This window comes from Ixodes scapularis, unplaced genomic scaffold (genome assembly GCF_016920785.2).
Source record: "Ixodes scapularis isolate PalLabHiFi unplaced genomic scaffold, ASM1692078v2 PGA_scaffold11__112_contigs__length_91849675, whole genome shotgun sequence".
Taxonomy (NCBI): Eukaryota; Metazoa; Arthropoda; class Arachnida; order Ixodida; family Ixodidae; genus Ixodes; species Ixodes scapularis.
This window is the reverse complement of record NW_024609837.1, coordinates 30,571,831-30,588,520: the sequence shown is the minus strand read 5'-3', so window position 1 is coordinate 30,588,520 and position 16,690 is coordinate 30,571,831. Positions and strand designations below refer to the sequence as shown.

Here is a 16,690-nt window from a genome sequence, read left to right as displayed (position 1 = left end):
ATTAATAAATCCAGCTACTTTCATATCCGCACAAGCGAATCATCCAGGCATCGCCATAGCATGTTTATTCCAAACCCATCTGTTCGAAATGACTGTTTTAAATTCAGTTTCTTCCTTAGAGCAATGAAAGAGTGGAATGCTATGCTGGATAAAGTTGTGTCACGCACATCTTTCAATTAGTTTATTTTTTTATGCATTGAATATATTGTTTAACGGCCGCTACTTATTGGGATTTGGCAGTCACACTTTGTTTTTGCGTCTATAAAAACAAATATTTGTTAAGCTCAAATTTTTTTTTGCCTTATGATGCATGTTTTCAAGACATGGTGTTGGCATTTCTCAATGGGCGACTGTTTAGTTGTGTATTTATTTCTGTTAAAGTGTATGTTTTGGTGTTTACGTTGTAATTTTCACTGTCATACGCTGCGAATTCCATTATTATTAATACTGTCAGCCACGAGGGCTGAAAGTAATAATAAATTAAATGAAACAGTGACACAACACCAGCGCATTCTTGCCGTCGCTGTGATGTCTCAGTCCAATTTTCACTGTCATACGCTGCGAATCCCATTATTATTAATACTGTCAGCCCGCGAGGGCTGAAAGTAATAATAAATTAAATTAATAAAATACAATGAAACAGTGACACAACACCAGCGCATTCTTGCCGTCGCTGTGATGTCTCAGTCCAGTGCAGGTCCAAGAACCTTATATGGCAGCAAAGAGCGCAAAGAGCTTTCGCTGTGACGTGCGACAAAACCCGGCCCTTCTGTAATCTTATTCGCTGGCCGGTATCGCACCTTACCTTCGTGTTTTTGCATCTCCGACGATGTCGTCACTACCACCTCACTCTTTATCCTCAGAGAGCGTCACTATCCGTAGTATACTTTTTGCGTGACATGTTGCAATTATTACTGATAATATTGCAATCTATTCTGGAGGCAGAAGCATATCGACAATCGTTAGGAGATACTTTAAAAAAAAATATGCTTCCGCCACTTCAGACTTTCTGTAATCTGCGCCTGCGTTAGTTGTGAGTCACTGCGTTAGAGATTTATTTTAGAACAAGAGTCGCTGTTTGTTTCGCGTTTTCTGTACGAAGCTCACTGGAAGTTGGAAGTGTATATTTGTAAGTACTCAGACATATAGTATATATTGGGCAACTGCTCGAGGATATGAACGAGTCGTCCAGCATTAAGTGTCTGGGACGTGATAATACCATTGGACATCCATTTTACGAATGTTATTTATAACCAGGGTGCCGTGAATTAAAAAAACGTATTTTTCACTTATATATTTTTTCTTTTTTGGGGGGAGGGCGGAAGTTACAAACTTGATGTCTGTTTTTTTTTGTTTTTTTGTTTTTTTTATTTGGTCAAAGGTCTATCGGGGCTTATTTGAACAGAAATAAGACACGGAAAGGGGATTCTCCAATGTTTAGGAAACCGTATGCGCGTGACCCAAAATAAAAACAAATATTAAAAAACAAACTAGGAGAAAATCGCATACATGTCAATTTTTCTAATTATTTACTCGAACTAATCAATACAAATTTTAATTACCGTAATTAGGGTACGTAATTGGAAACTTGAAAGCGGCCATATTACAAGACTTCTTTTCTTATTATTATTATTATTATTCGGGTAACTAGAGTGTGCTCCGAGATATGCGTCTCCAAATTTACTACAGGGTCCGTCTAATTAAGCATTCAAAACGAATGAGATCCGCAGGCCGTAGCGTATGACCAACATTTCCTAGATAACAAGGCCTTGGTTCTGAAGTTTCCGCGTCACTAAAAGAAGCCACCGTAGGGACAGAGATTTGGTACGAATGCTACGTCAGCGTTCGGCAGCAACTCGTGAACCAGTCAGGGAGAACACGAATACGAGCCGAATGCTGACGTCACAATCGGATCCAATCTCTGCCCTGTTTCAGTGGCGCGAGAAAATTCAGCACTTGAGCTTTTCGATTACTAGGATGTGTCGGTATGACGTTCGCTATGACGACGAGGCAAAGCTGATAACTGTTCTCCTTCGCCAGCTGATAGCGAGAGGGCAACTGTTATCAGCTCCGCCTCCCTGCTGTCATACGGGATGTCGCACGCGGCGACTACGTCACACCGGAAAGGAATACTTTTGCGCCGATCTCAGCGGTTTAAAATGCGAGGTTAGCCCAATTGAGGCGGAAGATTTGGAGAATCGTATCTCGTAAAGCAGACCGTTTACGATAATTCTTAAATAAAAAGAAGACAAACACATGAGTTAATGACAGTCAGTGACTATACGGAGAACAAGTTCGTCTGCTTCTTGAACAGGGGTTGCGTTAATAAGCCAATCAGAGCTCAGCGTCCTTCTGACGTCACCGCTATTCCCGCGCAAAAAGCAGACGGACTTGTTCCCTGCATAGCCTTCTGCGTGTTTATTTATTTTATTTTTTTTTTTTTTGTTTAGCGGCTCTGACGTCACCCGGCTGCGGTGGCGCTGCTATCGACTCGGCGCATGCGCAGAAGCGTCACTCAAATCTCGGTTCAGCGCACACCTGGCGCGGACAGACGATTTGATTGAACAATTGCTCTTGTCAAACTCTTTCGTTTACCCCTTTTGCGAGAAGGGAAGAAACGAAATAGAATAAAAAAGTGCTTTGTTCCGAGGTCGCGGCCTGTGTTCCCCAGTATTGCAAGATATTACTTTTTTATCTTGTTTTTGTTTAAAGATTATTTGTTGGTACTAGAAACAATGTGACCTACATATTTTCCCTCGAAGCGTAGTATAACGGGAGACGTGGGACACAGCCCGAGGACCAGAAACGACATTTCGCTACGATACTACCGTACGTACACGCTTCGAATCGAATGAGCCCACCGTTGCGAAAGGGTCATATCCGAAAATCTTCCGCCCGAATTCCCCACCGGTGAGGAGGAGGGAAGGCTTCTAGAGGCGGCCGAACTTGACCCCATGACCCAAATTCCGAGTGCCTCGGTTACGACGGAAACTAGGGTCGCGAGCCGGGCCAGCGTTCGTTTCATTTTGTTTTTTTATACGTTTGATTCGTTTTGTTTTTCTTCAGCCGGATGGTTTTCGACGCAGTTCGCCCCCGTAAACAGGCGTTGCATTAAAATACAGAAATAAGTCCAAAGAAGGCAAGGTTTGAGATACGAAGGAAACTTCCCGGCACGCTCGAAGCAAAGAGTCCAAAAAAAGGATGGACGGGAGGGAAAAAAAATGGCGGAGGACGGGGGAAAGCGCGGAACGGTGGATACGGCGGAGAGGCGAGAGACCGCCTCCGGTGACGTGGAGGCCCGTGACGTCGAGACGCCCCTCCCGCGGAGTTTTGAAAAGGTGCGAAGCGTGCCCCTTAGCCAGTGCCTTGGGCAGCGACAACATTGTGAGCCATGCGGTGCGCTACGTTGCTGGCGCTCCTCGCAACGCTGCAGTGGATCGCGTCGGCCGCACTGCTAGGCGGCTACTCCCAAGACGGTGAGTATGGACTCTCCCACTCCGTACTCCCCGCACACTCGGTAGTCCTCACTTGACAGCGGTCTGTACTTTGTACTCTCCACCGTACTCAGTGGTCTTCAGTACTCAGCCGTCTGTACTCAGTGCTCTTCTCCGTACTCTTCGTACTCAGTCAGTAGCCCTCAGCACTCAGCAGCCTGCACTCAGTACCCTCCCCCGTACTCTCCGTTCTCAGTAGTTCTTCTGCACTAAGTACTCTCCACCGTACTCTGCGCACTCAGTAGTCCTCACTACTACTAAGTCTGTACTCAGTGCTTTCCAGTGCTTATCGGTAGTCCTCAGTACTAATCAGTCTATACTCAGTATTTTCTACTGTTTATAGATAGTCCTCAGTACTACCCAGTCTGTACTCAGTTGCTTTCCCCTGTTTATCTGTGTTCCTCAGTACTAATCAGCCTGCACTGAGAACTCTCCACTGATTATCAGTGTTCCTCGGTATTAATCGATCTGCGTTCAGTACCCTCCTGTGTTTTTCAGTAGTCCTCGGTAGCCGGCAGTCTCTTCTCAACAGCGCTCCCCCCCCCCCCTTTTTTCAAGATAGTCCTCGGTATTTTGCAGTCCTTAATCGGTGCTCTCTTCAGTGTACTATTTGTACTCAGTATAGTGCTCGGTAGTCTCCCGCCGGGCAGCGGCCGGCGGCTGAACAGTAGGCAGCCGAGTGTTGCCCACCTGACACCTCCGGTTTCCAAAAGATAGAGATACCGGACTTCATTTCATTTATTTTGTTCAATACCTACAGCGCCCTCTCGGGGCAGTATTGTACACTCTAAAGCCGCGTTCGCACTGTCCGCACTGTGCGTCGTGCAAAACACGCATTGTTCACAGCAGACTTTGATGATAGAATTGTTTGGGGACGCGTCTGGAGCTTCTTCTAAGCATATGCTCACTTGATACTTGTGTGTGCTTCGAAAATGTCTGCGGACAATTTTCGTATGACCAGTGTGACGTCATACAAGGAAGGCCTAAGACAGTGACTGCAGACGGTCTCTTGTACGTCGTCTGGGAAGTGTAAACGTGGCGCAAACAAACATGGCAGCTTTATAGAAAAACAAACGCGCGATGTGCTCGAGGCGTTCACCATCTTGAGCCTGGCCGATCGCAGCGTTAGTCAGCCCTTGGTAGCTTTGAGCGAAAAAGAAGTTGCCTTCTTGCGACCATTTGACTGCGACTGATCTGTTTACCCCCTGGTGCCGTTGTCCCCAGTAAAAAAAAAGATTGTGTTTCATCTTTCTTTTATTCACTTAATATACCTGAGTTGTGAGTGTGCACCTGTCTGTAATCTCTGTTCCTTCCTCGTTTGTCCTCGTCTCTTTATGCGCGATTTTTAACCATGTTAAACATGACCACACTGCTAGTCACGGCGGCGCAGTATACCAAAACTACGTTCTCAACCTATTTTGCGCAATATACGAAATATTAATATTCAACTTGGCTTAAAAAGGAATAACAGTGAAAAAAAAAGGCCACGAGGTAGTTGACGTATACTTTGCACAACCATTTCCGTTAGTCACAATCTGATCAGACATGCCGTTCCGTGTTGAGCAGTAATCAGAGAGAGAGAGAAAAAGAGGACAGCATTTTTATGTGATAAGAATTGCCGAAGCTCGCACGAGTCATTTGTCGGAGAGGCAATATGATAGGCAGAATGGCAATGCGAAGTGCAAGTTCGTCTGCTTCTTGCACAGGGGTTCCGATCATGTAAGAACGCCAAACTCTTATTAACTGATTAAAAAAAAATAATAGTGGGTAGACCTCGAGGCATTTAGCATTGAGGTCTATCCACTATCCTTTCAATCAAAACCAATCAGAGCTCTCCGTAGTTCTTTCCTCACTGCAACTCCTGCACGAGAGGCTTTTATGTTTGTTTGTTTTTTGTTTGTTTTTTGTGAGTGATTGGCTAAGCCGGTTGTAAAAAAAAAAAACTCGCAAAGACAACTACCCCCGTGACGAGGCACTTTTGGCGTTCCGTGATTGGCTCGGCAGAATCGTGGCGTTGGTCAGCTACATGTCGGACTTGTTGCGAAAATCGCCTTCTGCTCTCTGCCATCTTTGTCTGCTCGGCTTCGCAACGCCTTCTGAGCGTGCGCTGTAGCTCTGCTGTGCGGCATATCAGACGCTGCGCGTGCGTTCACAGCTCGGTGACTCAGCATTGTTGTGCCCGGGTGATAAGCGATGCAATAGATGTCGAAAGAAGGTAGGGAGGATAGAAATATTGCCGAGACAGATTGGAAAGGCCTGGACTCCCCGAGTCGTCTCTTTCCAAAGTTGACCGTCCAAGTAGTCAGCTTTATAAGCGGGTAAAAGAAAATGGTCCAAGCACGGGCGAGCTGGGACGTATTAATCGGGATGTTTGAACCACCGAGACTGCGAAGAAAACTGGAGGATAAATTAAAAGGGAAAGAAATTCTTTCACAGCATATATTACGGACGGACTGGTATTGAAAGAAGTCTCTACATTTTTGAACCACACTATGCATCTGTCAGACGGGATCATTCTAAAAAAAGCCGAGGAATTTCGTTACAATACTGACTGTTTTTCATTTTCATTTTTTGTTCAAACCATTCGAGAGTGGAATACACTTAGGGAAGAAATTGTGTCTATTACTGATAATGATCTCTTTTATGATAAACTGCAAATCTGTATCCGCGGTTAATAATGTGTTTTATTGTTCCGTTTATCTATTGTATGAATATCTATTGTTATTGCATAATGTTTCCTGTACCCCCCTGTATAATGCCTAACGGCGCTGCAGGTATTCATGTAAATAAATAATAAATAAATAAGAAAGTGACAGATCAAGCGTATCAGGTATATCTTTATAAGGCCCGACGTACGCCTTGTTGCGCTGCTTCCTGCCTGCGTTTCAATGAGCGACAATGAGCAGCAGGTATCTAAAGTTCACCGGAAAATCGGAGGAGGTATGGCCAATATCTGACGAACCATGGATCGATGCGTATTTCAAGGCCTTACGACGCCTAGAATAAGCACAATTACTTCATCAATCTGGCCTCCTTCCAAAAATTACACCTTTTTTCAATAAAACCAAAACAGTTTTATTGAAAAATAAAGATTGTTTTCTTTTTTTTTTGCCCATACAGTTTATATTCCATATCTGAAATAACTATTTTACGTGTTATATACCTTGCGTGTGTTGTAGTTTATAAGTTCTAGGGCTCCGTGTTTTCGGATAAATCCGAAGAACTCAGAAAAACACCCGCTGGTAAAATTTTGGTCAATTCGGATTTATCCGATAATTTCGATGTGCCAATTACCCCCCCCCCCCCTCACACACGCACACAAGTATTTTACAATTAATGGTTTGATAAGCGCGCAGAGTCAATGGTCCTGGAAAAATGCCACATCATTTTTGTTTCAAATTTCGTTCATTCCATCAGGCCATTGTACTTTCGGGTCACGGCAAGAGTCACTGTTTATGTTTCCAGTTTGGGTCATACTATTTGTGGTTTAGAGGAAGGAGAGGTTATGTTTTTGTAACAGTGAAAGCTATGGACCATAAAGATTGCATAAAGTGGGGAAGAGGGACAGTTGAAACTTCTCTATTACATCCTTTACCACTCTACCTCGCGCGGCCGCACGGTAGGTTGATGGAATAGTATGGAAGGAATACAAGCTTCCCAACGACTACCTCCAGGACTTTATTGATTTTACAGTATCGACATTTACTCAAGTAACACTTGTGTGCAGCTTTGTCGTGAGACAAATTAGTGTTGCCAGTAGAATGGCACCAACGCCAAATACAACTTTAAAAAAAATTAATTGAAACAATCGCTTTTTTTGGATATTATTTATTTATTTTTTACCAAGAGACAATGCGATATTAAACTCCGAATTTCGGAGAATGGGAAATCAAACAAAAGTAAACTTCAATAAACTCCGAATTTTCGTCAAAAAAAAGAAAAACTCCGAAAAACACCCTCCGAATTTGATAAAAAATAAACTCCGAAAACACGGAACCCTAGAACTTATAACACACAGGTCAATTTTTTGTTTTGTCACTGTCGTCCACTATACATTTCCCTGTCAGGTGGCACATAAATGACACTGTTATTTTTTTCGCCTCTCTCTAATAATTTCCCAATTATCGATATTCTAATCAAAGAGCTGTGACGCGTTGCACTCGCAATATTTTCTGCGCGCTTCATGCGTCTCTTAACTGTATCAAATAAGGAAGATCGTCTTCTATTTATTATCAGATTTTTTTTCTTTTTTGGGAGACTTCCCTACGCTATTGTGAAATATGGGCTGTGTAGACGAATAACGTTTTTTTTTTTTCCGTATGAAGACGAGCGGAAACCTGCCTATGAAGTTAGGCGCCCACAAATCAATCGAGGTGATTCGTAAAGATATTCGAATAATTACGATTCGTCATCCGCGCTTCATCGCCGTGAGCGTTCAAACAGGTTATGAAGGAAGTATGCGCTACCTTTGGGAACCCTTCTGAACTCGAGAAAAATAACTGCGGTGTCTCGTTAATATAGACACCTCCGCCCCCCCTCCCCCCTTTCCCCCCCAAAAAAAATCCGTTTATACTGCGAATTGTTTCTAATAACCAGACAAAAATGTGTGTGTGTTTATCCAGTTCTTCTCCGAAGATGTGGTCTTTAGACAGTCCGGTATCCGTATTGGACAGTTTTAGAGTCGAATGCAATTGGGTCCTCCAAACAACTCGGGGTTTCGCACTGCGCATGCGCAAAAATACTGCGCATGCGTGGTAGGACACCCCAAGCTGCTTGGCAGACCCGCGGTGTTCGGACCCCCATATTGTCCAACTCCCCGTTAACGGAGTTCATATTAACGAGACGTCACTGTAATGTCATTTCCAGCGAATTAGTTCCCCCCTCCCCCTGAATATGATCTTTGCGTTGCCACGCGAACATTTAATGCAATTAGCCGTAAATTACGTTCACTATCGAATGAGTTTGGGGAAACTCTTTCGTAATTGCACTCGGACTAACTGAGTATCCTCGACGGCAGCGACGTTGTGAAGAGCTGCAGCGTGAAACTAAAATAACAAAAAAAAAAGTTCAAATTAAATGTCGGTTACCGATGGGTGTTACTTCATATGCAAGTATTTATTTGTTTCTAGCATTTGGGATGTTGCATCGGATATTGATTTTTGGGAAGTTATATTGCTCGTTAAAGAAGTATGAAAAAAAAGAGAGCCACTTCATTTTCTGTCAGCCTTTCATTGACCGATGTTCTGATGACAGTCTTGATGAGGGTGTCTCGTCTTGATGCCACAGGCGCCATTTTGTTTTTGTTTTATTTGACGCAAACAGGATTTAAACACAAACAAGGCAGCGCCAATAAAGGATTGAAGACTTTTTCAACCTTTAAAGGGAGACTTGAACGAGATCTGAAATGTACTGATCGTGTTCAGAAATAGGCTGAATACGATCCACAATCTCCTGAAATGGCAATCGCACGTTTGTATCTTGAGCCTGGTGGCTGTATTTTTCTATTATAAAGGCAAGCGCTCGGAGAGCAGCCAGCGAAGAGCACGTGACATCCGCCGCAATCGTGACGTATTCTGTCTCGGGACGAGCAAAGCTAAGCCGAGGCCGGCGTCGACAAGGTGATTGCAACCACAGCATTCGGTCGCCGCCATGTCTCTGCTCGTGCAGCCAAGTGCGTGCAATTACATGCTTGCCAAAGCTACGTTTATGCGCACGCTGCACATGCTTGCACACATGGGGCACCAACGAGGTTATAGTTCCTGGCGAGACAAGAATCGTCACTACATGTCAATGTTCCTACACGGACCTTACAAACGAGGCTTTATCGACATCCACCGAGAGATTCGGGTGTACGATCTGATTACTGCTCTCTTGAACACGTATAGACAAAGAAATAAGCGCCGAAATTTCGTCGTAATATCCCTTCATATCACTTTTTTTTTCTAATACAGTATTCAAATAGTAGTGAATTAGACTAAACATATTCATAACGGGCATATTCGTATAAGTATACCTCTAACAGAAATAATAAAAGAGTCCTTGTCCCCTTTACTGATTTAATCTTCCTGCTAGAAGTAGACTAATCATCATCGTACTTAAATGACATTAAAAAACTGTGTGTGGCGGGGTCCAAGAATAACGTTCATTCGTAATCGGAATGACATTTGCTAGAAACGACATTCATTTTCGCGTGTTGAATTTAAATGATACCGTTCTTTTACGGCTACGTTAAAAAGCCTTTAGAACGAACTCTTTTAAAGAATCGGCGAAGCAGTGCACACCGATGAGCACGGGCAGGGTCGAGGTCGCAATTTGGTTCCCCGAGCCCTCAAAAGAGTTCGTTCTGAAAGCCTTTGACGAGCCGGTAAAACAGGACTCTAAAGCAACCTTCCTAGATCAAAGTCAGTTGACAAGCAGATTTCTAGAACGCCTGGAGCTTTTTAGCGGCATGTGCTTTCGGTGGTGCTCCAGCCCGCACGGGAAATAGAGTTATTATAATGTACGCTCGAGGTTCAACTGGCGCTAGTGTCTGTGTGACCTCCGGGATGCAAATTGCAGCGGACAGCAACCAGTCTACTTTTGCGGGGGCTCCTGTGCATTCATTGGGGGAAACGCGAGTGCATCTTCTCTCATCGCCGGAAAATAACGTGGATATTTTTTTTTGTATTTTGGGTCGTACCGAGTAGTATGCACCTTTATTAGCATTGTAATAGAGTATACTAATTGCTTTAGATACAGCATCTATCTTCATCAGTGAACGATGTTAAACGTTGCTATATTTCAGCCCCAAACCAGTGTTCCATAAAAGGTGAGCAAACACAAACGATGAATGTAAGCAAAATAAACCATCGAAAGGAAAATATAGTGTGTTCAAGGTTCGGCCAGCATTCCGGTGATGCTTGTGTATTGCTAATATGTCAATCCTGTCACATATATGAAAACGACCCCGTCGTAATCTTTACGAGCGGTTAAAAGCATTTTGAAACTCGTAAGAAGGAAGTGCGTGAACTATAATTTTTATTATTTCCTCTGCCGGGCATCATTTATCAGGAACGTGTTTTCTGACCTCTCCTTATTGTTAAGTATTTCGATTGTTCCGGTGATGTTACGAACGCAGAATAGGCATCTTCGTACATATGCACGAGCATGGGAATAAAGCGAGACTTATTTATTGCAAATCGGACTAGATCAAATTGGCCTTCACGTTATTTTGTTCGTGTATACCATGCACAGAAAGTTACTCATATATTATTAATGCGTAGTTCTTGTCGTCTCTCTTGGTTTTCGACATGTCCCTCGTTCGCTTGCTACGTGAATTCCCCATGCAGAAAAGCGCCGACGCCGTGTTTGTGGTACTAGTGCCCGACAGAGCACATAAATGGATGCATGAGGCTGTTTGGGCACTGCGTTTAACTACATAAAATTGACAAAAACACACTGTAGCTGAACAATACTTTTATTTACGTGGTTGAAAAATGTTCAAAATTATTTACTACATCATAGTTGATCGTAACATTTGCTCTTACACCCGCTTTTCCAGTAGAAATGCATTACCCACTTTTTCCCGTGGAACTGCATTACCGGAGCACAAGTTTCGACTAATTGCTTCTGCTTCAAAAAAAAAAAAAAGCGTAGCACCAGCTGAACCTCTAGCATACATTAAAATAACTCAATGGCCCAATGGACGGAAACTGCGGAATCCGTGGAACGTAGGATGCAGATTACCTGCGGTGGAAAGGAATTCTATCGGGGTTTTTATGGTAAACATAAAGTTTTCGCAAAAGTCGGCGCAAAAATAGCGTGGTTTGAAACTGGTCATTTCTCGTTGTTCACGGAGGCGTTGACACCGTTGGCGCTAGGAATGCTATCCGCCTAATATCCGCCCACACCTGCTCGCGTGCAGGCAACAGAGAACTGATTTTAAACGCCTCTCTTTCGTGGAGCTTGGGAGTACACTCTAAAAAAAATATGCCTGCGCGTCTACTTACCCGTAAAACACTCGAAGAGCCAATCTCTGCGATTTACGAAATCAGCTCAGTGAATGAATGATAAGGCGGAACATCCCTTTAAACCTAAAGACGAAGTCTGCGCTGTGACATTGCGCAATGCAAGATTGGCTCTTTGAGTGTTTTGCGAGTAAGTAGACGCGCAGGCATTTGTTAGATTGTATTTCCTGGCGGCAATAGCGGTGTGAGCGACTGTTGAGCAAGATCTGAAGGCGAGCTACCAGAGTTCTTATGCAACGTGCATTCCGCACCATCGAGATTGCCGGTCCTTGCAGCCTATTAATGTAAGCGCGTTCTGAGCATGCGCTCTAAACATCGCCCTCAAATATGGCTCCAGTGAATACCACCAGTAAAGCGTTATCGTGAAGCATTGCCTGAAGAAGGCCATTCATTCGTGACATAAATAGTCGACGCAGTGTGAAGAATAGCGCCACTCGTGCTTGGTAAAAAGTAAGCGGTGCGTTTTCGACGACGTCTGCATTGTGACGACGTGGTCCCACCTCGGCGACCCCGCAAATTATATTGTGAAGCAGCTGAACGTTCGCGTGGAGAACGTTCAGCGTAGTTCAGCCTATTTTATTCCAACGGACAGTAAGAAAAAATTCCCTTTTAGTTTTTGGAACATGAGAGTTAATGTGAGAAAATCGCGTCCAACTTGCACACGATGACCCAAGACATACCATTCACTATACTATTGCTCTTGGAACCGTGCATCATTTGGGCAGAGTCACCCAAGCGCTCACTTTTGTAAGTTGTGTACGATGACCCGGGCAAGTATAGAAGGGAAGCCACACATTTATATTCTCCTGAGACGTACTCTGAGATTGTCATGGCATTATGTGATGGGATGAATTACCCTTTCGTTCTGGCTGTCTTTCGGCAAGCAGCGGATTGCTGCTTCTTCCAGAGGGGGTTGTATGCCGCCTGCCTGGCGTAGTTTGCAAAGAAGCTGACTGCACCGCCGAGAAACGGGGTTCGACCCCTGCTCGACCTGGCTCTTTGCTTTCACCAATCAATGCTCTTCTGGAAGGTTCGAGCCCATTTTCGGCCGTCATTGTGTGTTCCGGTTTTGAACGTTCCTGAACGTACCTCGAGTATAAGTGCAGCGGCAGCGAGCTGTTCTGAGAGAGTCGAGCCGCCCTTCCGTCCTCAAAGCAAGATCCTAATACCTTAATATTTTACGTTTGTAGGCAAACGTACACCTCATTAAATAATTATTTTCAGTCTCACGTCCATTTTCTATTTTTATTCGTAACCCTGCAATGCCGAGTGACTGACTAAGGCTGCCTTGTCAAAACTTCCCAATCCTCAGTTCGCTGAGGAGGCAAATTTCCCCCGTTGGTCCGGCAAGTAGCCTCCAAACACGTTTCTTTTTATGTAAATATATTTTGCCCTGCTTAGTAAGTTCCTCTGCGAGAGTTAAATGGAGGCTGTCAGGTAAGCCGTCCACTCACAAAGGTACGCGCACTCGAAAATAAAAGGTATCTAACGATTGTGAAAACGAAATAATCGCATTCATAATTATTATTCGAGGTCATATCTATGGTAACCTGACCCATGCTATGAAAACCGGGTAATCAGGAAACGTAGCCGGTTTTAAGGCTATAGGATAGAACCGCTTACATTTTTTTCGAATTGCCGAAATCTCCGAAAGGGGTGAATATTTCATTTTGCTACCAACTCAAGTGTGCGCGTTCAATAAATATTCACGGCGTCTTAATGTAGTCTCTTCGATATTCTGAGGAGCTAACGGTCGCGGATAGCAATGATGCGCTTCGAAAACGTACAATTATCCCCTATACGTCATGGTATTTCCGTGAAGAGCATGCTGCCAGGGCTTCGAATGGTGTTGGCGGGCATGGACTCGACGCGCATGACAGCGACAAATCAAGTTCGTCGGCATCTTTCGTTCGGCAGATATCTACAGCGTGAGCCAAATGGATCGAACGAACCTCAAATAAAAGCGAGAATAAGTGGCGTACTCTCCTACAGTGCTATTTAGCAATTTAGCGCAAAGGTGCGGCTGGTTGGTGCATTTGTATTCTCGAAAATATAAAAAGAGAAACATTGTTTCCATCAAATGTTACAACTAAAAAACCAAAATTTACCGCGGCCCAATATGCAGTTAAGCCTTTCTTTAGCCGTTGGAGCGTTTACGAAGCGAATACAGTGAGTGCGCAGGGGAGCTGGTGGATGGAGATCGTGTTGAAAATTACCCGAGGCGGTGGTGCGAACTACTTAATAGAAAAAAGGGACACAGGTAAAGAAACGTCTCTTTTTTTCCTGTGTCCCCCTTTTCCCACTAAGTTCTTATCTTATACCACAGTCTCGGGTCGTTTTCGACATGATCGGCATGAGAACTGCACACTGAGCCATGAACTTTTTGTTTGTTAGTAGTAACTTGCATGAAGGAAATACTTTTTTTTCATATTTTCAAATATCAAATGCACCTCCCAGCTACATCTTTGTGCTCTTTTACATCGACGGAGAGTACGAAACGGATTCTTGAGATTTATTTCAAATGGGAGCGGTCTTTGGTTGCAACAATGTGAAATATATATATTTCTATTTTTTACTCCGTCAATTTTACACCACTGCGCAGCCACCAAACGGACAGAACGCGACAACACAAATCAATAGAAAAATCAAACACATAAAATCTCCCACAGATGTCCTTCAAGACTATGGAAACAAGAGGACCGGAAATTATTTTCGGCCCCTGTCATGGCGACCGGAAGTTTCCTCAATACCATCTATTGGAGCACTGGGGTAGGCAATTTGAAGGAGCGAGGATATAAAGGAAGCGCTAAGGCCGAGTAAGAGAGTTGAGTTGGCGAAATTGCTAGAAGAGAAAGGCTATACATACAAGCTGGTCAGAAAGTATTATAGCCTAAACGACGAGGCCAACAAAAAAAAATATTAAAGATTTCGATTTTGCGTCGTGTCGTTGTGTCTGTTTGTTTGTTTGTTTTGTTCTTTTATATAAGTGTTTATATTGTAAAATTGCTACGGTCTTACAAAGGGAATGGAAAAGGTCGGAACAAACCTATGAATAGAGTCAGATTTCAAACGAAGTTACATATTTTTTCTTTATTCAATGATTACCCCGCAGTGCCCGCGAGGGCGTTACAGCTGGGGGGGGGGGGGGGGGGGGGGGGGGGGGGGTTACAAGGATAAAAAGAACACGTCTTCATTGAAACAGCACACTTGCTCTTCAGACAGCCGATTTCACTGTGCAGTTGTTCGTACAAAAAAGGAGTTTGCAAACATGCATGTCCTAGCGCGATACTCTCTAATTTTAAGACTATGATCATTACGACTAGAAACATAATAGGGTTCTTTTAAGTAAGTCTCGCTATTTATTCCTGTTTTATTTTTAACTATTGAGTATAAAAATTTTAGTCGCAGTTTTTCCCGACGTACGGAAAGTGGTTCCGAGTTTAACATTTTTTTTCATTTCTGTACAGCTTTCTTTCCTCCCGTATCGTCCAAGAACAAACCTAGCCGCCCTGTTTTGTATTTTCTCCAGCTTATCAATCAACGTTTTTTGGGCTGGATCCCAGACAGCACATGCATACTCTAAAATGGGTCTAACACATGTTAAATAAGCAGTTGTCTTTAAGTTAGGTTGTGAGCATTTTAAGTTACGTTGGATAAAATTCATTGTCCTGCCAGCTTTTAAGACTACTTCTTCTATGTGGGCATTCCATGAACAGTCAGATAACAATATGACACCTAAGTATTTGTACGTAAGTTTCTTGGTTATAGGGTTATTATTTATAATACACTGAGATTCATTTTGTTTCCTTTTCTTTGTAAAACAAATGTTAACACACTTTTTGTGATTTAAATTCATTTTCCACGTAGAGCACCAACTGTGAATACGATCAAGGTCTACTTGCAACTGGGCGACATCATCTGAACTCTTAATCTTTCTATACACTACACAATCATCAGCAAACAGTCGAATACAAGAGGAAATTCCAACAGAAATATCATTAATATAAATTAAAAACAAAAGTGGACCGAGGACAAAGCCCTGTGGAACTCTTGATGTTACATTAACGTAATCGAATTTCTTGCCATTCAGTACTACACATTGACGACGCTGGAACAAGTAGTTTTCTATTCATCTAAGCACAGCCGAGTCTAGATTTAACATTCTTAGTTTGTTGAGAAGAAGTGAGTGTGAGACCGTGCCAAACGCTTTTCGAAAATCCAAGAATATACAATCTATTTGCCCTCCCTCGTCGACATCAGATGCAAGGTCATGATAAAATTCAACAAGTTGCGTAGTACAAAAAAACCCCTTACGAAAATCATGTTGTTCTTTAATCAGTAAGTTGTTTCTTTTCATATGACCCGATTACCTCTGAATATAAAATATGTTCGATGACTTTGCATGAGACGGAAGTTAATGAAATGGGTCTATAATTTACATCTTTTTTTGCCCCCCCCCCCCCCCCTTATGGATAGGGACGACATGAGCTACCTTCCAGTCATCTGGCAAAAGTCCTATGTCCAGTGAGTTGGAAAAAATTAAATAAAGGTAAACCGAAATTGGGTAAGCACATCGCTTTAGTACGCGCGGAGAAATGCCATCCGGTCCAGTTGCTTTTGTCTCATCTATGTTTTTTAACGCCTTCTCAATACCACTCATGCTAAGCTCAACTGGCTGCATTAATTCCACCGTACTAACAGTAGATGGATTAACATAGTTGCGTTTGGGCAAAAAGACAGACCGAAAGTAATTATTTAGGCACGTTGCTTTTTCTGTATCATCCGAAACTGTCTGTTGATTATATGTAATTTCACTTATTCCAACTGTGTCCGATCCACATCCCTTTAAATACTTCCAGAAAAGCTTGGGGTTGGTTTTTATCCTGTCATTGAGTGTATTAAGATATTGTTCCTTAGCACCCTTTATGCTCCTTTTATATTCACGCGTAAGCTCAGCCAATTTTTCAAGGTGATTACTACTTTTGGTCTTCTTATATCTATCAAATGCTCCCCTTCGCTTTTTAATTATCCTAAGAATACTTGAAGTTACCCATGGTTTTCTTCGTTTTTTTAGCTTTCTAGAATCTATGCAAGGAACATACTTATCCGTTAATTGAAGCAATATTTTTTTTGAAAACATCCCATAAATTATGGGCATCATACTCCTCAGAAAGACACTCAAATACGGGA

General features: G+C 43.0%; 1 protein-coding gene across 1 annotated transcript in view; it reads left to right on the top strand.

Moving 5' to 3' along the window:
• Positions 1 to 3,360: 3,360 nt before the first annotated feature.
• The window catches only part of LOC115331582, a 28,679-nt gene continuing 15,349 nt past the window's right edge, over positions 3,361 to 16,690 (top strand). Inside the window, exon 1 of the mRNA XM_029993702.4 lies at positions 3,361 to 3,476. Coding sequence (XP_029849562.2) covers positions 3,392 to 3,476 — 85 coding nt within the window. The 5' untranslated portion in view covers positions 3,361 to 3,391. The remainder of the gene's footprint in view (positions 3,477 to 16,690) is intronic.